This window comes from Ranitomeya imitator, chromosome 5 (assembly GCF_032444005.1).
Source record: "Ranitomeya imitator isolate aRanImi1 chromosome 5, aRanImi1.pri, whole genome shotgun sequence".
NCBI lineage: Eukaryota > Metazoa > Chordata > Amphibia > Anura > Dendrobatidae > Ranitomeya > Ranitomeya imitator.
The window spans coordinates 463,745,204-463,769,309 of NC_091286.1; the positions used below are offsets into that span (position 1 = coordinate 463,745,204).

General features: G+C 43.8%; 1 protein-coding gene across 4 annotated transcripts in view; it reads left to right on the top strand.

Moving 5' to 3' along the window:
- The window catches only part of TBL1XR1 (TBL1X/Y related 1), a 284,264-nt gene extending 260,375 nt beyond the window's left edge, over positions 1-23,889 (top strand). For all 4 annotated transcript variants that reach the window (XM_069727286.1, XM_069727289.1, XM_069727287.1 and 1 more), the window contains 10 exons: positions 3,380-3,521; positions 11,097-11,160; positions 11,353-11,450; positions 13,371-13,431; positions 16,217-16,338; positions 16,890-16,964; positions 17,198-17,325; positions 17,405-17,570; positions 21,356-21,457; positions 22,580-23,889. In XM_069727286.1, coding sequence (XP_069583387.1) covers positions 3,380-3,521; positions 11,097-11,160; positions 11,353-11,450; positions 13,371-13,431; positions 16,217-16,338; positions 16,890-16,964; positions 17,198-17,325; positions 17,405-17,570; positions 21,356-21,457; positions 22,580-22,606 — 985 coding nt within the window. In that variant the 3' untranslated portion in view covers positions 22,607-23,889. The remainder of the gene's footprint in view (positions 1-3,379; positions 3,522-11,096; positions 11,161-11,352; positions 11,451-13,370; positions 13,432-16,216; positions 16,339-16,889; positions 16,965-17,197; positions 17,326-17,404; positions 17,571-21,355; positions 21,458-22,579) is intronic.
- Positions 23,890-24,106: the final 217 nt, after the last annotated feature.

Genomic DNA, 24,106 nt, shown 5'->3' on the forward strand with positions numbered 1-24,106 from the left:
TGGCATATACAGTGTGTGGTGCATATGGCATATACAGTGTGTGGTGCGTACGATGTATACAGTGTGTGGTGCGTACGGCGCATACAGTGTGTGGTGCGTACGGTGAATAGTGTGGTGCACACGGCGTATACAGTGTGTGTGTGTGGTGCGCACGGCGTATACAGTGTGTGGTGCGCACGGCGTATACAGTGTGTGGTGCGCACGGCGTATACAGTGTGTGGTGCGCACGGCGTATACAGTGTGTGGTGCGCACGGCGTATACAGTGTGTGGTGCGCACGGCGTATACAGTGTGTGGTGCGCACGGCGTATACAGTGTGTGGTGCGCACGGCGTATACAGTGTGTGGTGCGCACGGCGTATACAGTGTGTGGTGCGCACGGCGTATACAGTGTGTGGTGCGCACGGCGTATACAGTGTGTGGTGCGCACGGCGTATACAGTGTGTGGTGCGCACGGCGTATACAGTGTGTGGTGCGCACGGCGTATACAGTGTGTGGTGCGCACGGCGTATACAGTGTGTGGTGCGCACGGCGTATACAGTGTGTGGTGCGCACGGCGTATACAGTGTGTGGTGCGCACGGCGTATACAGTGTGTGGTGCGCACGGCGTATACAGTGTGTGGTGCGCACGGCGTATACAGTGTGTGGTGCGCACGGCGTATACAGTGTGTGGTGCGCACGGCGTATACAGTGTGTGGTGCATATGCAGTGTGGTGCGTACGGCATATACAGTGTGTGGTGCATATGGCATATACAGTGTGTGGTGCGTACGGCGCATACATTGTGTGGTGCGTACGGTGAATAGTGTGGTGCGTACGGCATATACAGTGTGTGGCGCGTACGATGTATACAGTGTGTGGTGCGTACGGCATATACAGTGTGTGGCGCGTACGATGTATACAGTGTGTGGTGCGTACGGCGCATACAGTGTGTGGTGCGTACGGTGAATAGTGTGGTGCGTACGGCATATACAGTGTGTGTGTGTGGTGTGCACGGCGTATACAGTGTGTGGTGCGCACGGCGTATACAGTGTGTGGTGCATATGGCATATACAGTGTGGTGCATATGCAGTGTGGTGCGTACGGCATATACAGTGTGTGGTGCGTACGGCATTTACAGTGTGTGGTGCGTACGGCATATACAGTGTGTGTGTGTGGTGCATATGGCATATACAGTGTGGTGTGTACGCCATATACAGTGTGTGTGGTGTGTAAGGCATATACAGTGTGTGGTGCGTACGGCATATACAGTGTGGTGCATATGGCATATACAGTGTGTGGTGCGTACGGCGTATAGTGTGTGTGGTGCATATGCAGTGTGGTGTGTGCTGCATATACAGTGTGTGTGTGCTGCGTACGGCATATACAGTGTGTGTGGTGCGTATGGCGTGTACTGTGTGTAATGTGACGGTGTTCTGCTGGTACCACACAAGAGGTGGTACCTCATCAGTTTCCATATTGACACCCATCACTTGGGTGTCCCGATAAGGAGGTCGGTGAATTTCCAGCGGTGGAGCAGGATGTGAAGACCTTACAAGGTAAGTATGTATTAAGAAGATCTATCTCCTTAGCCAGATATGCATCTGACATCTGACTACTGTGTGCCTGTAGCTCGTCCCTCTCTATAGCTCGTCCCTCTCTATAGCTCGTCCCTCTCTATAGCTCGTCCCTCTCTATAGCTCGTCCCTCTCTATAGCTCGTCCCTCTCTATAGCTCGTCCCTCTCTATAGCTCGTCCCTCTCTATAGCTCGTCCCTCTCTATAGCTCGTCCCTCTCTATAGCTCGTCCCTCTCTATAGCTCGTCCCTCTCTATAGCTCGTCCCTCTCTATAGCTCGTCCCTCTCTATAGCTCGTCCCTCTCTATAGCTCGTCCCTCTCTATAGCTCGTCCCTCTCTATAGCTCGTCCCTCTCTATAGCTCGTCCCTCTCTATAGCTCGTCCCTCTCTATAGCTCGTCCCTCTCTATAGCTCGTCCCTCTCTATAGCTCGTCCCTCTCTATAGCTCGTCCCTCACTATAGCTCGTTGCCCACCTTTTCTTCATCCACAGACTTAATACCAATATATACCTCTTCATGCCATTGGCACAATTCATGTGTCAATCTTTGTGATGCATTATTGATTTTACCTTACAGGTTCATATCTGCCATATCATTTATGCATTTTTCTATGTCGTCAAGCCCTGTAATGTTTACATCACGTACACTTGGAAGGTTATTGTGACTATACCTTACACTGCTGTGGTCTCCCTATTTGATCAAGACATATTTCCATATTTTGTATGTATTATCATGTACACATTAGTGCAGGCACGCTTTTGCTTTTAGTGCCACTTTTTTTTTTTTACCATTTTGTGTCTGTTTTTACCCTTCTAAGGATTTTCTTGTTCCGTTTTGTTTCGAGCTCATGTTCGGCATTTTCCTCCTGATCCATGTATCCTAATCCATTTATATGTCCAATAGCAAGTGTGTATATGGGTGCACACTTTACTGTCTATTTTACCTTTTTATATAGTGATAAAAAGTGTATACTTTTGCTGTGCTTTCTGTACTTGCTGCCGACAGGCTCTTTAAAATCCAGAGCATACAAGCGAACACTCCATGCTTAGGAAGCCTACCACCTCTGATGGACTGGTTGGTGGTAACTTGGGCAACAGGCTGTAAAATTAGAATTTCTCCAGGTTTACATGCTTGTTGCAATCTTACCTATGTTATCAAGATGGAACAACCAGTTTAATTTCTATCCTAAAAAATATCCTTAACAGCCAATTTAAATGTAGCCAATGCTCATAATTCTGGGGAACAGGCACACGAGGCGTTAATATACTGATATAGATTTTACCGTGAATATGGGGGTGTTAAAAGGGTTGTCCAGTACTATTGATTTTATGGTATAGGGGGGGAGGGTAAGAGTTTACCGACAGACACTTGCTAGCTACCTGCTTTTTCTGTCCTTCGACAATCTCCTCCAACTCGCATCGTCGGAGCAGCTTTTCTTCGGCTCTTTTGTCAATGGGGTGTCACTGTTAACATCCTGCTGATTGACAGCTGCTCCCCACTGCCTGACTACGAGGCACTGGATGTCAATGAGCATGATGTCTGCGGACAGAGAACTGCTCTGCTCTGTTGACGTGAGGTCAAAGGAAGCAGCAGTCGCTGTGTGACCTGAAGCAGATTATGCCGCATAGGGTGAAATGGGAACAAAGGGTAAAATCTGTAGAGGCATCCGCAGTAATAATTCAAGTGCTGCATACTTCACATACATATATATATATATAATTTTTTTTAGCCTATTTATGTACTTATTTAAAAATGTGTAGAAACTGAACCAGTTTATAATTGATTCATCTTCCTCTCCACTCTCCTCTTGGGCTTAATTTGATAGGTCAGGAGATTCAACAGCCAGGATATGGAATCTTAGTGAGAACAGCACTGGGGCATCTACGCAGCTGGTCCTTAGACACTGTATACGAGAAGGGGGACAAGATGTTCCGAGCAACAAGGATGTAACCTCTTTAGATTGGAATGTAAGTATATTTTTTTCACATTTAAAATGAAAAACTACGACAAAATTTGACTTAATTCTTATTTACTTTTTTTCTGCAAACCTAAGGCCCCCATACAAATTAAACTATTGTTGGTCAAACAGGACCATAGCATCGGGCTTGGCCAACAGTCTGTGTATGTGGCACTTTCGACCCTTCCCTGACAGGCGATGACCAGAGAGTTAAGGACCTGACATGTCCAATTTTGTACAGCTGATCCTTTTGTTCTCGGTGAGGTAAAACGGCAGAGGAGCAGACTGGCAGAGAACACGGGAACGGACGTACAGCGATTGCTTCTGTGAATGGAAGAGTCCGGAGATATGGCTGCCGGCTGATTGATCGGCCAACCCATCGTTTTTCCCACCGCTAGCTATTGTGTATGGGGCTTATAAGCAAAAGCTGCCCCCTCCCACTAATCGGATATAGTGATCTGTCCAAAGGATGGGTCAAGAGATTTTTTTTTTTTTTTTTTTTTACCCCTCACTTTCCGTCTACAGGCCAAACACACAGTCCCCTCTACCTCACCCAAAGAAAAATACATTAATGCACCCGAGAACAGTGCACAAAAGTACTAAAACTTTTGACTGCTTTTATGGAAAAAATTAAACCGGGATATTGATGTGCTGTGACACAAAATGTTGTTTGTATTTTTTGCAAAAATGTGGAAAACTATAAAAATGTTTCTTTTTAGACAGAAAAAAAGTGATCCCAGATGCATTCTGCTTGTAGGAAGACCGCATTTATCAGGCACTGAATGTATGAAATCAGCTAAGTATGTTTGACTCTTAAGAAAGCTGCCGGGGGGCGATACCACTCTGTAGACTAGACAGAGGCGTCTTCTCCTCGTCTGCTGACCTGCAGTGAAAGGCCTCTGCTTACATTGTGGCTTTTAGGCTATGTGCACACGTCAGGATTTCTTACAGAAATTTCCCGAAGAAAACCGGAAATTTTCTGCAAGAAATCCGCATGCTTCCTTTTCCTTTTTTTTTTTCCCCCGTTTTTCCGCCGGGTGTTTTTTTTTTTTTTTTTTTAGCATTTTGCAAGCGTAAGTAGCTTGCAGAATACTAAAGTTTTCCAAGCGTAGCATTGCTTGAAAAACTGATTGGTTGGTCACACTTGTCAAGCATAGTGCGTGACAAGTGTGACCAACTTTTTACTATAGATGCTGCCTATGCAACATCAATAGTAAAGATATAATGTTAAAAATAATAACAAAAATTTAAAAAAAGGTTATATTCACCCTCTGATGGCCCCCGATCTCCTCAGCTGTTGCTTTGTGTGTAGGACCTGTGATGACGTCACGGTCACATGACCGCGATGTCACGGTCACATGACCGCGACGTCATCGCAGGTCCTTCACACAAAGCATCTATAGGAACGGAAGAGAGAGCGTGCACCAATGAGAGGCAGGAAGACTCCGGGGCCATCAGAATGTGAGTTTATCACGATTTTTTATTTTAATTCTTTTTTTTTTTTACCAATTATATGGTGCCCAGTCCGTGGAGGAGAGTTTCCTCTCCTCCACCCTGGGTACCAACCGCACACGATCTGCTTACTTCCCACATGGTGGGCATAGCCCCATACGGAAAGTAAGCAGATGAATGCATTCCTAGGTGTGCGGAATCCCCGCAATTCCGCAAATTAATGAACATGTTGCTTTTTTTTCTGCAATGCGATTTTTTTCGTGGAAAAAAATGTAACATTTGGACAAGAAATACGGAATACACTGAAAATAATGGGAGGCATATGTAAGCTTTTTTTCGCGTTTTTATAGCGAAAAAACGCGAAAAAAACACACAAAATCCTGAACGTGTGCACCTACCCTTAAAGTGTGTTTTTCTGTGACATTTTGCAGCGTTTGAGTCAAACATACCTGGCTCTGTTTATACAGCCAGTTCCTGATGCATACTGCCCACAGATTGTGTAGCTCTGTTCATACGGCCAGTGCCTGATGCATACTGCCCACGGATTGTGTGGTTGTTCATACGGCCAGTGCCTGATGCGTACTTCCCACGGATTGTGTGGTTCTGTTCATACGGCCAGTGCCTGATGCGTACTGGCCACGGATTGTGTAGCTCTGTTCATACAGCCAGTGCCTGATGCATATTGCCCACAGATTGTATAGCTCTGTTGTGCATACTGCCCACGGATTGTAGCTGTTTCATCCTGCTTGTCCACATGTATATTTTTTCTCTCTGAACCCTGCTTATACAGGTACTATACAGAGGATCAGGTTTTTAAATACATCAGATAGGGATTATATACATTAGACAGGACTGCTCTATTATGGGTATACCTTGGCGATTGGTGGAGCAGCTTAACATACATTTTTTTTTTGCAAAAAAACGTATTAACTAAATACCCTGTATTTTTTTCATTTTTTGACTAGCACTTGCTTATTTACTGTGACTTTTTTACAACAGAGTATTTTTTACCTCTGTGCGTTTTTGTGTCTTCAAGTTCTTTGGTGGTGTGAACAGGTTCCTACAGACTTGTTCACTATGCAAGTAGCCCATGTGTTTTTGGTGCCCACGGATTGTGTAGCTCTGTTCATACGGCCAGTGCCTGATGAATACTGCCCACGGATTGTGTGGTTCTGTTCATACGGCCAGTGCCTGATGCATACTGCCCACGGATTGTGTGTTTCTGTTCATACGGCCAGTGCCTGATGCATACTGCCCACAGATTGTGTAGCTCTGTTATGCATACTGCCCACGGATTGTGTAGTTCTGTTAATACGGCCGGTGCCTGATGCATACTGCCCACGGATTGTGTGGTTCTGTTCATACGGCCAGTGCCTGATGCGTACTAGCCACGGATTGTGTAGCTCTGTTCATACGGCCAGTGCCTGATGCATATTGCCCACAGATTGTGTAGCTCTGTTATGCATACTGCCCACGGATTGTGTAGCTCTGTTATGCATACTGCCTACGGATTGTGTAGCATGTTTCGTGTCGGGTCCGCTTTAATATGGATGTAATTGCAATAAAATGTAGCATACGTTTAAGCCCTATTGAAAACCTAGTAGCTGAACTGTTGAATGCTAGGTTCGTTTAATCCAGATCAGTCACCGATTTCAGCATACCTCAAATGTTGGTTGACAGATCAGTGACATGTTTTAACCCCTTCCTGACATGCGCCGTACTAGTACTGCGTTGCGAACCGCAGTGCTAGTACGGCGCTGCTATTTCCGTCACCGCGCTGCATCGCGCGGTGACCGGGTGAGGTTGGCTGCTGTTTCTAACAGCAGGCCATCCTGGCACTTCACCACGAGGGACTAATCCTTCCTCCCGCTTCGGTGATTGGCTGCTGAACTTTCACCAGCCAATCACAGCAAAATTTGCAAAGTTGTTAAAAAGAAAAAAAAAAGCATGTGACAGGCTGTGATATGTTCGACGTCACACAGCACTAATCACAGCCGTCACAGTAGGTGGGGTGATCGCCACGTCACCTCACCTGATTAACCCCTATGGCGCTGATTGGCTAGAAGCTATTGTTCAGCCAATCGGCGCCAAAGGGGTTAATTTAAAATACCAATCACTGCCCTGCACACCATCTTTCTCTTAGATTTGGCGTGCAGAGCGGTTGTCCAAGCCCCTCTGTCTCACCTTAGTAAAGGAAACCATTGGTGGCCTGCGTGATCAACCCGGCGATCTGACCTCCTGTGCTGTGCTGATCTCCTGCTCCAGCTTCGTGCACTCTGCTGCCATCTGCCTGCTGTGTGAGGCCTGTGATCGCAGCAGCACCTTCCCCACCCCTTTCCAACCCCTGTTCCAGTTCCCCTTCCCTCTCCTTCCCCCCTACCCCCCCCAATTGATTTTTTTGCGCACTTTTTTGCACCGCCTTTCCTGTGCGCGGCGTCCCGCACAGAGCGTTCGTGCTCTTCCTGTGTCTGCAGCGCTCTGATCAGTACTGCTGCTGATCAGAGACTGCGCCACCGGAATTTTTCTTTTTTAGCTAGTTAGTGTAGTGGACTTCGCAGTCTAAGCGACGTCCAAGTTTTTTTTTTAACAAAAAATAGTAGTTAGTACAGCGTAGTTTTAGATATAGCAAGGTAGCGTAGCCGGTGTCACATCGTTAGTGATGACCGATCTTCTTTTAGAAAAAAAAAAAAAGTACAAAGTAGTTTTATAGGTAGGGAGGTAGCTTTTTTTTTTTTTTTTCTTGCATAAAAAGTGCATTAGGGGAGCGTACGTCACATTGTTGGTGACGTCCGTTTTTCTTTTGTAAAAACGAATTTTCGTCGGATAAATTTATAGGGAGGGTATTAGTGTAGTGAACGTCTGTTTGTTTTTTTTTATACAAACTTTTTTTTTAAATCTGATTTTTCTTTACATTTTTTCTTCTACATTTTACCTCTCTACTTCTTTTTTTTTTTTCTCTGTTTTGTTATAATAAAGAGTACCCTATTACACAAGCCCCACACATTACATGTGTAAAAGCACCACTTACACACACATCCCCAGGGTTTGGGGAAAAAAATTAAAAAGGTCCATTCGTCAACAAGGCGCTATTCACCAGAGGAGGCTTTCGCCATCCTTGCGTCCGACACGGATACAGCCAGTGAGGAAGATCCTTCCTCCTCCTCATCTGGTGATGAAGGACCCCCAACAAGGCGCTCTAGGACCCAGGCAACTCCTGCAGCAATTGATCCCGTATGGATTGCACCCCCCAAAAATGTTCAACCCTCATTCCGGATTTCAGCAGCAGCTCAGGAATCCAGGTTGACACCACTGGCCTCACTGAAATTGACTTCTTCAAATTCTTTTTCAGTGAGGAAATAATACATCTTTAGACGAACCTGTATGCCCAGCAATTTTTCACCCAAAATCCCACGTCATCACACCCCAGATGGATCCCCGTAAATGCAGCAGATATGATGACATTTTGGGGAATTGTGCTGCATATGGGCATAATAAAAAAATAAAATAAAAAAACAGAGGTCCGTCAGTACTGGAGTACTGATATTCCCTACAGTACACCATTATTCCGCATGGCCATGAAAAGGACACGATTTGAAGGGATCCGAAGATTTTTTCATTATAGTGATAATGCGCAGTGTCCTCCCCGAGACGATCCCAACTTTGATCGTCTATATAAAATTCGGACAGTGGTTGAACACTTCAGCAGAAAATTTGCTGAGGCATACATACCCCAGAGGGACATCGCTATTGATGAATCTCTTGTTCACTTCAAAGGGAGGCTAAAATTCCGACAATACCTGCCCAGTATGAGGGCCAGGTACGGAATAAAACTGTACAAACTGTGTGAGTACCTCAGGGTACAACCACAGATTTGGGGTCTACGAGGGGAAGGACACCCAGATTAACCCCCCTGAATGCCCCCCCGTCCTGGGGGTGAGTGGTAAAATTGTATGGGAATTGCTGCACCCACTGCTGGATAAGGGTTATCACCTCTACATTGACAACCTTTACATCAGCATCCCACTCTTCAAGGCCCTCTCTGCCAGAGGTACAGCTGCATGTGGCACCGTGCGAAAAAATCAGCGCGGCCTCCAAGCCGCTAATTGGGCAAATGCTGAGAAAAGGGGAAAGCAGAGCCCAATGCAGCGACAACATGCTGGTGGTCAAGTATAAGGACAAAAGGGATGTCCTTATCCTGACCACCATACACCGTGACAACAGCACCCTTGTCACTGTTCGTGGGACCACAGCACAAGTCCGAAAGCCAGATTGTATCTTGGATTACAATCGGTACAAGGGGGGTGTGGATCTCTCAGATCAGGTCCTCCAACCATACAGTGCCATGCGAAAAGCCAAAGCATGGTACAAAAAATTGTCTATGCACTTTGTACAGATGGCACTGTACAATGCTTTTGTGCTGTCCCGATCTGCAGGCAATACGGGGACCTTCCTTCAGTTTCAGGAGGAAGTCATCAAGGCCCTAATGTTTGGCACTCGGGGAGGTGAGGGCCCCAGTACTTCTGAGTCTGATAGTGCCCGTATTGTCCCAGGTCAACATTTCCCAGGACAGGTTCCCCAAACAGCGAGGACAGGACGATCACAAAAACGGTGCAGAGTATGTTCCAAGAGGGGAATCCGAAAGGACACAATTTACCATTGTGAAACCTGCCCTGAGAAACCTGGCTTCTGCATTAAGGATTGCTTCAAAGCATACCACATGTCCACAAATTAATAACATTAGTTTATACCCTGTTGACACAACACACTTTTATAAATCTAATGTACCCTGCACACGTTACACATACCGCCACATTATAAATTCATGCACCATTAAAACAAAAGCATTATAATCAATACTATGAAACTATGCCTATAGATAAATTAATTCAGGGGTGTAGATTCCAGAATGGGGGTCACTTGTAAGGGGTTTCCACTGTTTAGGGGCTCTCCAAACGCAACATGACGCCTGCAGACCATTCTATCAAAATCTGCAATCCAAAACGGCACTCCTTCCATTCTGAGCCCTGCAGTCCGCACAAACAGTGGTTTTCCCCCACATATGGGGTATCGGCGTATTCAGGAGAAATTGCTCAACAATGTTAGTGGACCATTTTCTCCTTTTACCCTTGTGAAAATACACAAATTGATGCCGAATGATCATTTTTGTGACTAAAAAGTTAAATGTTCATTTTTTTCCTTCCACATTGCGCTGTTAAGCACCCGAAGGGTTAATAAACTTCTTGAATGTGGTTCTGAGTACCTTGAGGGGTGCAGTTTTTGGAATGGTGTCACTTTTGGGTATTTTCTGTTGTATAGACCCCTTAAAATAACTTTGTGTGAGGTGGTCCCTAAAAAAAATGGTTTCCTAAATTTTATTGAAAAAATGAAAAATCGCAGGTCTTATTTTAACCCTTATAACTTCCTGACCCAAAAATATTTTGGTTCCAAAATTGTGCTAATGTATAGTAGACATGTGGGAAATGTTATTTATGAACTAATTTTTGTGACCTATCTCTCTGATTTAAGGCCATAAAAATTCAAAGTTCAAAAATTGCAAAATTTTTGCCAAATTTCTGTTTTGTTTTTTTTTTTCACAAATAATTGCAAGTCAAATCGAAATTTTACCACTATCATAAAGTACAATATGTCACGAGAAAACAGTCTCAGAATGACCGGGATCTGTTGGAAGCATTTCAGAGTTGTGACCTCATAAAGTGACAGTGGTCAGAATTGAAAAAAAAAATGGCCTGGTCAGGAAGTTGAAAACAGGCTTTGGGGTGAAGGGGTTAAACTAGTAACATTTAAAGGGTTTTAACACTTTTGGAAAGAAATCCTAAACCTTCATCATGTCAGCAGCTTACATCACCCCTGCAGCTAGTCACTGAGCGGCTGTCTACTTCTACCAAGCCACTGAGCTCAGAGATTTTCATATTTTACATGACTGGAAATCTTTGGCTACTAAGTGGAAAAGCAGTATAGCGAAGATTACCATTTGTACAGTACCATATCTACACATCAAGTACTGAAAATTCCATACAAGGCAATGAGATGGTCTACATAATTGATTTTTCTATGAATTTAATCTGCATTGTGCGGGCTCTTTATATTTTTATTTGTTTTTTCACGTTAATAGAGTGAAGGAACACTTCTAGCCACCGGGTCTTATGACGGCTTTGCCAGAATATGGACGAAAGACGGTAAGCAATGCACGTGTTGCTTTGGAACGAGCTGTGATGCGATTCATTTATATCCGTACATCTAAAGATCAGTGATTGCTTCTCTTCTAAAATGGGTTATGGGGATGAGCTGACAAGAAGATTCATAATTGTCTGCTTTATTTCATACCTCTATCATGGTTATGCCCGAGCCTTATTTTCTTCAACTTCCAGGAAATCTTGCGAGCACCTTGGGGCAACATAAAGGACCCATATTTGCATTGAAATGGAACAAGAAAGGAAACTTTATTTTAAGTGCAGGAGTTGACAAGGTACACTTTTCCCAGAATGCTAAATAGTGTTTTTACTAATTGGTGTGACAATGGGCAATCAGATTTCCAGATTTAAAGGGGTTAGCTGGGACATTTTTTTCCCTCATGGGGCAAAGAACTGACAGGCAGCTAGTTGCTGGCTACATGCATGTTTTGCCCAGTGCCGGCTCAGTAATCGCAGCTCGTTCCTGAAAAAATTCTGCTTGTACATCAACAGATGCAGGTCTTCCATGACTGCCGATATCATGCTGATTGACAGCCGCTCCCTCCAGTTACCGTGTTTCCCCGAAAGTAAGACCGTGTCTTACATTCTTTTACCACTCAAAAGTCCCACTACGTCTTACTTTCGGGGTATGTCTTACATTGGAAAAAAAAACGCTGCGTTTTTTTCCCAACGTACAGTTTACTACCGTACTAGTGTTGAGCGATACCGTCCGATACTTGAAAGTATCGGTATCAGATAGTATCGGCCGATACCCGAAAAATATCGGATATCGCCGATACCGATACAAGTCAATGGGACACAAGTATCGGAAGGTATCCCTGGATGGTTCCCAGGATCTGAAGGAGAGGAAACTCTCCTTCAGGCCCTGCGATCCATATTTAAGTGTAAAATAAAGAATTAAAATAAAAAATATCGCTATACTTACCCTCTGACGCGCCCTGGTACTAACGGGGAACCTTCCTTCCTTCGAATCAGCGCTTCCAGGACCTGCGGTGACGTCGCGGCTTGTGATTAGTCGCGCGACCGCCCATGTGACCGCTCGCACGACCAATCAGAAGCCGCGACGTCACCGCGACGTCACCGCAGGTCCTGGAAGCGCTAATTCGAAGGAAGGAAGGTTCCCGGTTAGTACCAGGGCGCGTCAGAGGGTAAGTATAGCGATATTTTTTATTTTAATTCTTTATTTTACACTTAAATATGGATCGCAGGGCCTGAAGGAGAGTTACCTCTCCTTCAGACCCTGGGAACCATCGAGTTTCGTCCGACCCCGACACTACTCAGCACTACGGTATTTACTACGTCTTACTTTCGGGGTACGTCTTACATTAGCCGACCCCGCTAAAACCCCCACTACGTCTTACTTTCGGGGGTGTCTTACTATCGGGGAAACACGGTAGTGAGGAGCCAGGTATCAATCATCAGGACATCAGCAGACTCGATCAGTCTGTGACCCCTCTGAGCTGGCAGAGATCAGCACCAGGCAGGTAGTTAGCAGCTACCTGCCTGTAAGTTCTTGTGCCTATAAGAAATGATGTGGAACTGGATAACCCCTTCAATACTTAGTTATGCCATAAGTACTAGTAGTAATATAACATACATTCCTCAGCACAGAAACTGCAGCACCATCAAGCAAAAGTCATTGAGTTGTAGAAATCACAGGAATGACAGACATGTAGTTTACATGTAAATCATGGAAATACATTTTTCAAAATCTCTCAATTTAGTCATTATTGACTGAACAGAAATCCAAGCACTTACAGGAATTTGCTTGTATTAATAGTTATTAGAGTGGTTGTCCACTACATGCACAATCCCTTTGTAAAATAACACCTGTACCTTCCTCCGGCGCCGTTCCAGCAGTGTCAGCACTGGCTCTCCCGGGGATCACGTAACACTGGCCGCAGCGATCTCATGACACAGTGCTTACTTCACTCTCCTCAACTTCGGACGAATCACACACTTTCCCCCCAGATGTTAGTGATTCGTCCAGATTCTCCTAGGAGCTTGCTCAACAATGTGTCGGACCGAAAGCTTGCCAATTGTTGTTTTTTTTTTTTTTTGTTTTTTTTTTTTACCCTGCAAAACAAAGCCGAATTGTGAATGCAGCTCAGGACTAAATTACAGGCTAACACAGGACTGATGCCATATTAATAACTTTGTAAGAACAGTTTTTTTTTTTTTTGTTTTCTTCACAGACAACAATAATCTGGGACGCACACACAGGGGAAGCAAAACAGCAGTTTCCTTTCCATTCCGGTAAATATATACTGTATACATGAACAAAACCAAAACCCGGGCTGATCTGTAAGTGGCTAATGGAAGGGTTAATGAGGAAATTTGTAAACTTACATGGCATCCATTGAAGTTACCGTATATACTCGAGTATAAGCCGACCCCCTTAATTTTGCCACAAAAAACTGGGAAAACTTATTGACTCGAGTATGAGCCTAGGGTAGGAAATGCAGCAGCTACCGGTGAATTTCAAAACTAAAAATAGATGCTCCATACCGTTCATTATTGCCCCATAAGATGCTCCATATAAAACTGTGCCACATATAATTCTCCATATCGTTCATTGTTGCCCCATAGATGCTCCATAGAAAGCTGTGCCATATAGAATGCTCTGCACCATTCATTATGGCCCCATAGATGCTCCTTATAAAGCTGTGCCATATATAATGTTCTGCACCGTTCATTATGGCCCCATAGATGCTCCATATAAAGCTGTGCCATATATAATGCTCTGCACCGTTCATTATGGCCCCATAGATGCTCTATAGAAATCTGTGCCACATATAATGCTCTGCACCGTTCATTATTGCCCCATAGATGCTCTATAGAAATCTGTGCCACATATAATGCTCTGCACCGTTCATTATTGCCCCATAGATGCTCCATATAAAGCTGTGCCATATATAATGCTCTGCACCGTTCATTATTGCCCCACAGATGCTCCATATAAAGCTGTGCCATATATAATGCTCTGCACCATTCATTATGGCCCCATAGATGCTCCATATAAAGCTGTGCCATATAGAATGCTCTGCACCGTTCATTATGGCCCCATAGATGCTCCATATAAAGCTGTGCCATATATAATGCTCTGCACCGTTCATTATGGCCCCATAGATGCTCCTTATAAAGCTGTGCCATATATAATGCTCTGCACCGTTCATTATTGCCCCATAGATGCTCTATAGAAATCTGTGCCATATATAATGCTCTGCACCGTTCATTATGGCCCCATAGATGCTCTATAGAAATCTGTGCCACATATAATGCTCTGCACCGTTCATTATTGCCCCATAGATGCTCCATATAAAGCTGTGCCATATATAATGCTCTGCACCGTTCATTATTGCCCCACAGATGCTCCATATAAAGCTGTGCCATATATAATGCTCTGCACCATTCATTATGGCCCCATAGATGCTCCATATAAAGCTGTGCCATATAGAATGCTCTGCACCGTTCATTATGGCCCCATAGATGCTCCATATAAAGCTGTGCCATATATAATGCTCTGCACCGTTCATTATGGCCCCATAGATGCTCCTTATAAAGCTGTGCCATATATAATGCTCTGCACCGTTCATTATGGCCCCATAGATGCTCCTTATAAAGCTGTGCCATATAGAATGCTCTGCACCGTTCATTATGGCCCCATAGATGCTCCATATAAAGCTGTGCCATATAGAATGCTCTGCACCGTTCATTATGGCCCCATAGATGCTCCATATAAAGCTGTGCCATATATAATTCTCTGCACCGTTCATTATTGCCCCATAGATGCTCCATATAAAGCTGTGCCATATATAATGCTCTGCACCGTTCATTATTGCCCCATAGATGCTCCATATAAAGCTGTGCCATATAGAATGCTCTGCACCGTTCATTATTGCCCCATAGATGATCCATATAAAGCTGTCCAATATATAATGCTACTGCTGCAATAAGAAAAAAAAAATCACATACTCACCTCTCTTGCTCAGGACGCCGGCGCTTTCAATATTTACCTGCTCCTCGTGCGGCTCCGTCTCCAGCACTGACGCTCAGCAGAGGGCGCGCACTGACTACGTCACCGCGCCCTCTAACCTGAGCGTCACAGCCAGAGGACGCTGGAGACGGAGCCGCACCGGAGCGAGGAGCAGGTAAATATCATGCAGTGCTGCGCTCCCCATATACTTACTTGCTCCCGGCGCGGTCCCTGCAGTCCCTGGCTTCCCCGGCGCTGCATCTTCTTCCTGTATTGAGCGGTCACAGTTACCGCTCATTTACAGCAATGAATATGCGGCTCCACCCCTATGGGAGGTGGAGCCGCATATTCATTTCTGTAATGAGCGGTGCCATGTGACCACTCAGTACAGGAAGAATCTGCACGCCGGGGAAGCCAGGGACTGCAGGGACCGCGCCGGGAGCAGGTAAGTATAATTACACAGCCCCCGCTCCCCCTCACCTGCTAACCTCCCGGTATATGACTCGAGTACAAGCTGAGAGGGGGACTTTCAGCCCAAAAAAATGGGCTGAAATTCTCGGCTTATACTCGAGTATATACGGTACTCATCATACGCTCAAAAGAATACCTGGCTGTATGCTGTCACAGGGCAGAGATGGTGATGGGTGAGAGGGAATCCTTTTTGACGTGTTTAATTGTTTTTCATAATGCACCACCTCCTCAGACCGTACTAGGTGTAATGCAGGGTATCCCTTTTTTTTTATTTTTTCTTGCAATGTTTCATTATAGAGAACCTGCAGATATAGGGTTAATTTGCTGATAGCATTATGAGAAAGCCCAGTTGCTGTACGGAGTGTCACCTGGGAGAAAATGAACTTTATATCTCCCAGAGACCCCGGCCTTGGGGCCCACTCTAGTCAGTGCTCACACAGTGTAACCTTGCCCCTGCATTAACTGACAGCCGGATCAGCAGTGCAGAGCCGGCTGTCAGTCAGTGCCGGGCCGAGCTACCTCAGAATCCAGGTTAGGTTTACTTGTATAAGCTACATGTTAACCTGATTTGTTATCCCCCCCTTGTGTTTCCAGCACCAGCATTGGATGTGGACTGGCAAAGTAACAATACATTTGCATCGTGCAGTACAGACATGTGTATCCACGTCTGCAAACTGGGACAAGACAGGCCAATAAAAACATTCCAGGGACATACAGTAAGTGTTACTCTGTAGCCAGTAGGGTTGTCCAGATTTATTTCCCGGTGTAAAATCTAATTTACAAAATAGGCTTCCAATTATAACAGGAGCCCTCAACATTGTGCCAGATGAGTTGCACAATAAATCTCACCGCTGTATGCTAGACCCCTATATCTTACAGTGGGGTCCATCTTAATCTGCCAAGATGTTCTGTTATTCTTCAGTGTGCTATTCAGTTTTCTTCATCTAGCATTAAACCTGATACAGAACCTCTGAGCGGAGCTTTGGTCTCTTATGGAAGCCATGCCTAAAACATTACCAAAGTCTTTTCACTTCCACCCTAAAAGGAGTGTTTCAGAGTAGACCTGCCGTGTGTGGTGGGCTATCTATTGGGGTGGCCAACATGTGACACTGCACTGCTACAGGGATATTGTGGTGTCGGGAGTGGCTTTTCCCTGTGATGACTGAGGATTGCAGTCATCTACAGAAAAATAAAATTAAATACCGATTTTTGTTTCTATGCTGTTTATATTGTTCCTACTGTAACCTGAATTTTCTTCTTTTTCTAGAATGAAGTGAATGCAATAAAGTGGGATCCCACTGGTAATCTTCTAGCATCTTGCTCTGATGACATGACATTAAAGGTACATATGCAGTCGGCATGCATTTCTTGGTCTGTAAATAACATTGCATACATTTCACATGTGATTTTTTTTCCTATAGTCACAGCCAGAAACAGTATTCAGGAACTGAAATTACATTATAATTAACTTAAAAATTAGCTTATCCAGGCATTTGCATTTTGTTACCGCACCAGCAATATATTGTTTGAAAAATGTGTATACATCTAAATAAACATATACACTTTGAATTGCAGATCTGGAGCATGAAGCAAGACAGTTGTGTTCATGACTTACAAGCACACAACAAGGAGATATACACCATCAAATGGAGCCCCACTGGGCCAGGAACAAACAACCCAAATGCTAATCTAATGTTGGCTAGGTAACTTGCATTTCTGTACGTCTGTAGATTTCCATAGTAATGTTTTTTTATAAACGCAATGTCTGTTTTGTTTTTACAGTGCTTCATTTGATTCTACAGTTAGGTTGTGGGATGTAGACCGAGGGATCTGCATTCACACCCTGACTAAACATCAGGAACCCGTGTACAGTGTAGCCTTTAGTCCGGATGGCCGGTACTTGGCCAGTGGTTCCTTTGACAAATGTGTACACATCTGGAACACACAGGTAGGACATAAAGAATATAGCATAAAAGCATCAGCACGACCTATGAGAATTCCATTTGAACTTGCATTTTATTATTTTTTTGTTGTCACATACAGGTAGCAATCTGATACTGTGCTCAAAATCCCCCATAAAGATATTCTAGCTGTCTGCAGCCATGACGCGTCAATTTGTGATTCATGTTAGTGAGGTTATTGGCTATATTGTTAAAAATTGTTACAAGTTTGACAACTAGAGTTAATAATAATAATCTTTATTTTTATATAGCGCTAACATATTCCGCAGCGCTTTACAGTTTTGCACACATTATCATCACTGTCCCCGTTGAGGCTCACAATCTAAATTTCCTATCCGTATGTCTTTGGAATGTGGGAGGAAACCGGTGTGCCCGGAGGAAACCCACGCAAACACAGAGAGAACATACAAACTCTTTGCAGATGTTGTCCTTGGTGGGGTTTGAACCCAGGACTCCAGCGCTGCAAGGCTGCAGTGCTAACCACTGAGCCACCGTGCCACCCCAGAGTTAATAAAGTCCCTTATGAGGAAATCATACGGAAATTGAATAAGAGTGATCTGGAGTTCTGGTTTAGAATAACTGAGCCTTGCTCAAAATGGATATTCAGTGCTGGTGGAGCGGAGTCACATGGGGTGTTTGGTGGTCCTGTGATATGACCCAGACTGGTGCGCAGGTTTGGCAGTGCTGCGGGACTCCGACGACCTTTTGAGAAAGCCCGGAGGCTGCGAATGCGCAGATTGAGATGTCTGGAGACTTCTCGTTGCTGAGATATCAATCTGTGCATGCGCAGCCATTTTCCCGGAGGCCACCGCATCGAGGCAATGGAAGTGAGTGGGCTCTGGGCTTTCACAAAATGTTGCCGGAGCACCTGCACCGCTGATCCTGCCGCAACGGGATGGGAGTGAGATCATCGACCTGCAGCGTCGAACCACAGGAAGAATCGCTCGACTCCTGCTGCCACCTCGCTAATTCCAAGTTCTGTATATTCTGACTATAAGATGCACCCCTGTTTTCCCCCACATTTTTTTGGGAACAAGGTGCGTCTTATAGTCCGAAAAATACAGTACCTCCAATTAGAAATGTAGTATAGTTTTTCTTATTTTATATGACTCTTTCCTCATGTGCAGGATACCTAAAGTCCTGCAATGTCTACATACGCGGAAAGACTCAGCAAATCAAAATAACTATACTAAATTTTTAATTGTAGGGATATGCAAATATTATCACACCTACTACGTATTGGGATGGGATTTTGGACATGGAAAGGCCCCTTTAACACAAAAATCTGATTCATGTGTTGTCATTTTGCACATGAGCCGGTAATTACCATCCTCTTGTAGGAAGTAGTTTACCATCAAGGCAATATATGGAAATTTAAATTGTGAGCCCCAGTGGGGACAATAATATCTCCAAATAACTGCGAAATTAATGGCACTATATAAGTGTCTAAAAAGTGTCCAACCTTTCCTTAAATTGAACCTGTCAGCAGGATTTTGCTAAGTAAATTACAGACCGTGTCAGGTCGGTGCCGTTATACTGATTACAATGATAGCTTGGTTGATGAAATCTGTCTTGTGGTTGCTCAATCTTTATTTGTAGTTTTAAGTTATTGAATTTCTGGTGCTGTTGGGCGGCCTGTGGGGAATGGTTTTTTTGTTTGTTTTTTGTTTTTTTTGTGCTCTGTTCACAAATTCATCCTCTTGGGTTTGACAGGTCACTGATCCTTCTGTAACCTCCCACCTATTTTACAAACTGCATATAATAGTGTTGGCTTTGAAACAAATTACCTTCAGCAAAATGGCGCCTGTGCAGTAGCATCTATCGCTTACCGATTACTGCACGTGGTGTGCCACCACCATTTTGCTGCAGCCAATTTTTTTTTCTCCAACAAAATGGCTGCGCTTGCGCAGTAGATCTATCGTAAACTCGATAAATGCTACTGCGTATGTGCTTCCGGCACCAGTTTATTGGAGCAAGAAGAGAAAATTTGGCTCCAGCAAGATGGCGCATGCGCAGTAGAATCGATCGGTAAGTGATGGATGCTGTGGCATCGGTGCCATTTTGCTGGAGGTAATTTTTTTTTTTTTTTAAAGGGTCAGTGACTTGTCATAAGCCCAAGAGGATGAATGAGAAAAGACCCCATACCCCACAGGCCGCCCCGGAGCAAGAGAATCTCATTAAAGGGAACCCGTCGCCCCCAAAACGGAAGGTGAGCTAAGCCCCCGAGGTATCCTAAAAAATGAGAAAAAGAGGTTAGATTGTACTCACCCAGTGGCGGTCCCGGTCCGGTTCTGGTCCGATGGGTGTCGCGGTCCGGCCCGGTGCCTCCTATCTTTATCAGATGATGTCCTCTTCTTGTCTTCACGCTTGGCGCAGGCATACTTTGTCTGCCCTGTTAAAGGCAGAGCAAAGTACTGCAGTGAGAAGGCGCCGGGCCTTCTCTGACCTTTCCCGGCGCCTGCGCACTACAGTACTTTGCTCTGCCCTCAACAGGGTAGACAAAATACGCCAGAGCCGCAGCGTGAAGACCAGAAGAGGACGTCATCTGATGAAGATGGGTGTCGTGGTCCGGGGCCTCCTATCGGATCAGAACTGGACCAGGACCGCCCCTGGTTGACTATAATCTAACCTCTTTTTCTCATCTTTCAGGATACATCGGCGGCTTATCTACAGCATTACAGAATGCTGTAGATAAGCCCCTGATGCCGGGGGGCTTAGCTCACCTTCTATTTTGGGAGTGACAGGTTCCCTTTAACTGAAAATTACAAGTAAAAATTAAACAACCTCAAGATGAATTTCATCACCCAGATATCATTTTAATCAGTGTAATGGCGCCGACCTTATAATGTGTAGTTTACTGAGTAAAATCCTACTGACAGGTTCACTTTAAGGTTGATTATGCTAGCTAGGGAAAAGCAAAAAGTGGTCGTCAGCACTCAATGTTCCTGTGTGCTGTTCATGGAGGAAGTAATAAATGGAAATGCAAAGAATCCTGCTGCGGAATCGCATAGCGGTAAAATCCGCAGCATGTTCATTATTTCATGCGTAAAGTGAGCGCTTCATGTGCGGATGGTACCCAGTTTGGAGGAGAGGAGACTCTCCTCCAGGCCCTGGGTACCATATTCCTGTAAAAAAAAAATTAAAATAAAAAATATGGATATACTTACCTTCTGATGGCCCCCGGAGTCCTCCCGCCTCTCAGCGGTGCATGCGGCGGCTTCCGTTCCCAGGGATGCATTGCGCGAAGGACCTGGGATGACGTCGCGGTCACGAGACTGTGACGTCACAAAGATCCTTAGTGCAAAGCATCCTCGGGAACGGAACGGAACGTACCGGGAGCACCGTTGAGGAGATCTGGGGCTGCCGGAAGGTGAGAACCATATTTATTATTTTTAACATTCTTTCTTTTACTATTGATGCTGCTTGGGCAGCATCAATAGTAAAAAGTTGGTCACACTTGTCAAGCACAATGCTTGTGTGACCAACCTGTCAATCACTTTTCCAAGCGATGCTTCAAATCGCTTGGAAAAGCGCAAGCATTCTGCAAGCTAAAAACTCTTGTGTTTTGCAGGAAACCGCATGCGAATGCCACATGCATTTTACCCGCAGCATTCAGTTGCGGAAATGCTGCGGACATTTCCACAGCATTTTTGCAATGTGGGCACATAACCTTACTGTAAGGAAGCTCATATCTGAAGGTCATGTTCTCTCCATTTGAACAATTAATAAGTGTAGTAATTTTTTCTTTCTCTTCTACCTTTCTCTTCATTAGACGGGTGCATTAGTTCACAGCTATCGGGGAACAGGGGGTATATTTGAAGTATGTTGGAATGCAGCAGGAGACAAAGTTGGGGCAAGTGCATCAGATGGTTCAGTAAGTATGATCATGTTGCATTTTTCGAAGTACAAGTATCTCTCAAGATACATGAATCTTCCTATTTTACCAAGAAGTGGAGTGGAAGGCAATTGGGGGAAATAAAAGCCTTCCTATACAACATTGCTGTATTGTGGGCACATTTTATTTGAATCACATATACAAACCTTGGCCGGACTGTGGGTTTTATATCCTAAACGAACAGTATCGTAGGAATCTGATTCTTACTAGTTCAGAACAGTAGACTTGCCATCAGGCGAGAACTTACGGTCAAAAAATGGAAGAATTCACACACATTTTGGCAGTGAGTAATGTCTCTAGAAAATGGTCTTCAGAAAATGACCTATTGTGTTTTTATGCTAAATGTGCTTTTGTTTTTATTCTAAGTTTTGTATTTAATTTATTTTTGTTTATATTGCAATGTGCATTAAAAGAAAGATGTTGCAATTTTCGCAATGGCCACTAGGGCTTTTCTAGACTCACACCTTGTGTTCTTTCAGGACATCTACGTGTACATTAGCAGCAATAGACACTAACTCAGAGCCTGTCTTTTGTATTGAAGCATCTAATGAAGGGAGGGCAAGCTGGGTCAGCTGCGACCTCCCCTATCGAGATTGGTTATCATCTATAAAACGGACAGGTTTGCAATTGGAAATGAGGCTGCAATACGTTGAAATACCAGAAGACACAAAAGAAAATAGTAAAACCAAAAACACTCAGTTTGAAAAAATGTTGCAGTAATCCGCAAGTGCTAGTAAAAGATGTAAAAAACAGGGTATTTGGTTGATACGTTTTTTGCAAAGCTGCTCTACCAATCTTCACGGTATACCCTTATCAGAGCAGTCCTAACTAATGTATGCAATCCCTATCTGATGTATTTAAAAACCTGATCATCTGTATATAACCTGTGTGAACAGGGTTCAGAGAGGAAAAATCCATGTGTGCATACAGGGTAGAACAGCTTTTGTGCAGATAGCCCAAGAGGAGTGAAATACGTTGAAATACCAGCCTCAAACCATGGTTTAGATTATATAATGGGAAATTGGTTTAAAATGTCAGATTATTTGGAATCTTGTGTTTTTTTTACAGTTAAAATATTTATATATATTTTTTTCCTATTAGGTTTGTGTATTAGACCTACGAAAATAGCGCTACTTGTTGGAAGCCATGGACCGACTATGAATGTGTACATAGCCAAATGACTGTCCCTGACCCATGTACTGCTATAGTCCCATCTAACCATGGCCAGTCCACTACAGCCAAACTGAAATTAATACTATACATAGATATTTAAAATGGAAATTGAAAACCAATCCCTGCAAAATGTTGCACCTCAAAGAGGACAAAGTTCTTGTCACATCTGGTGAATGTGCGCTGGGATCTTTCTTCACAACATCTGGAGACGAGGAGAGCAGCGGACAAGCATTCATACAGAACTTAAACGTACCAAATTTGGAAGATGGTCAATATGAATTCAACATGTTTTAATTTCCCCATCCTCGGTGTATTGTTTGTGTTTTATCTTTTTTTTTTAAAAAACAAAACAAAAAAAAAAACCGTTTGCATATACAGAGAACACGATGTTAAATCAAGCAATAGTTTGTTCTTGGCTTTGAAACCTTATAGTTGGGGCATACAAAGAAATATCCGATGGCTGCATAAAATAACCCGTATTTCCATCTTGTTTATTTCCCTCTACTTCTGCTTTGTATACAGTAACTTAGTTTCCTCGCAGGTATAGGATGATGGGCATAACTTGGTACACACTTCTGATAAATGTGCGGCATAAAAATGCCTACAACACATAAAATAGTCACACTTGATTCAGAGATGCCAGCTTAAGGTAACTTTCTGTATGGTGATGTGGCTGAATGCTTACTTGGGACATAACGCTGCCAAAACCGAAGGGCACAAATGAAGACCAGACAGCGGACACGATTTGTGTCTGTTTCTTTAGACCATAAACCTGTTATGGTTTCCTTGTGCACTATTGTGATCTGAGCAAAACACCTCCCCTCTCATTTTCCCTGTTTTTAGATTTTTACTTATCCCACTTTAGTAAATGAATGTCATTCGCTATTTTTTTTTTTTTAGACTGGGATCATTTTACTGCAAGCTAGGAATATTCAGTTCTAATGAATCAGGAGTCTTCCGATTCCAAAGTAAAGGACGTACTGACTAATTGTCATACCTGTGCATAGGACATTTGCGCATTTCATCACTCACTGGTTGGAAGCCTTATTTTTCTTGCAGGCTTGAGACTTCAGTCTCAGCAAATCTACAACTCCCAAGTTTTAAAACCCCACACAACCATACATATTCCAAACAGGCCATACATGTTCTTGCTGCTATTAAAATAGTAACATCGCCTGCTCCCCTGCCATTTAGATTTTATAATGATTTTCATATGTAAAAATATATATTAGAAAGTTAAAAATAAAAAGAGAAAAAAAAAAAAAAGAATCCTTGCCACCACCCTCGAAGCATAGTTGAGCTATGTTCCCTGTTTTCAGAAATGTTTGGTGGTTGGGCTGTTAACAATGTTCTAATGCATAATTGTAAATCGACTGAGCATGATTTGTCACAAGCCTTTTACCTGATTTTTTTTTTTTTATGAAAAATGTAGAAAATATAACCACTTTTGGACCA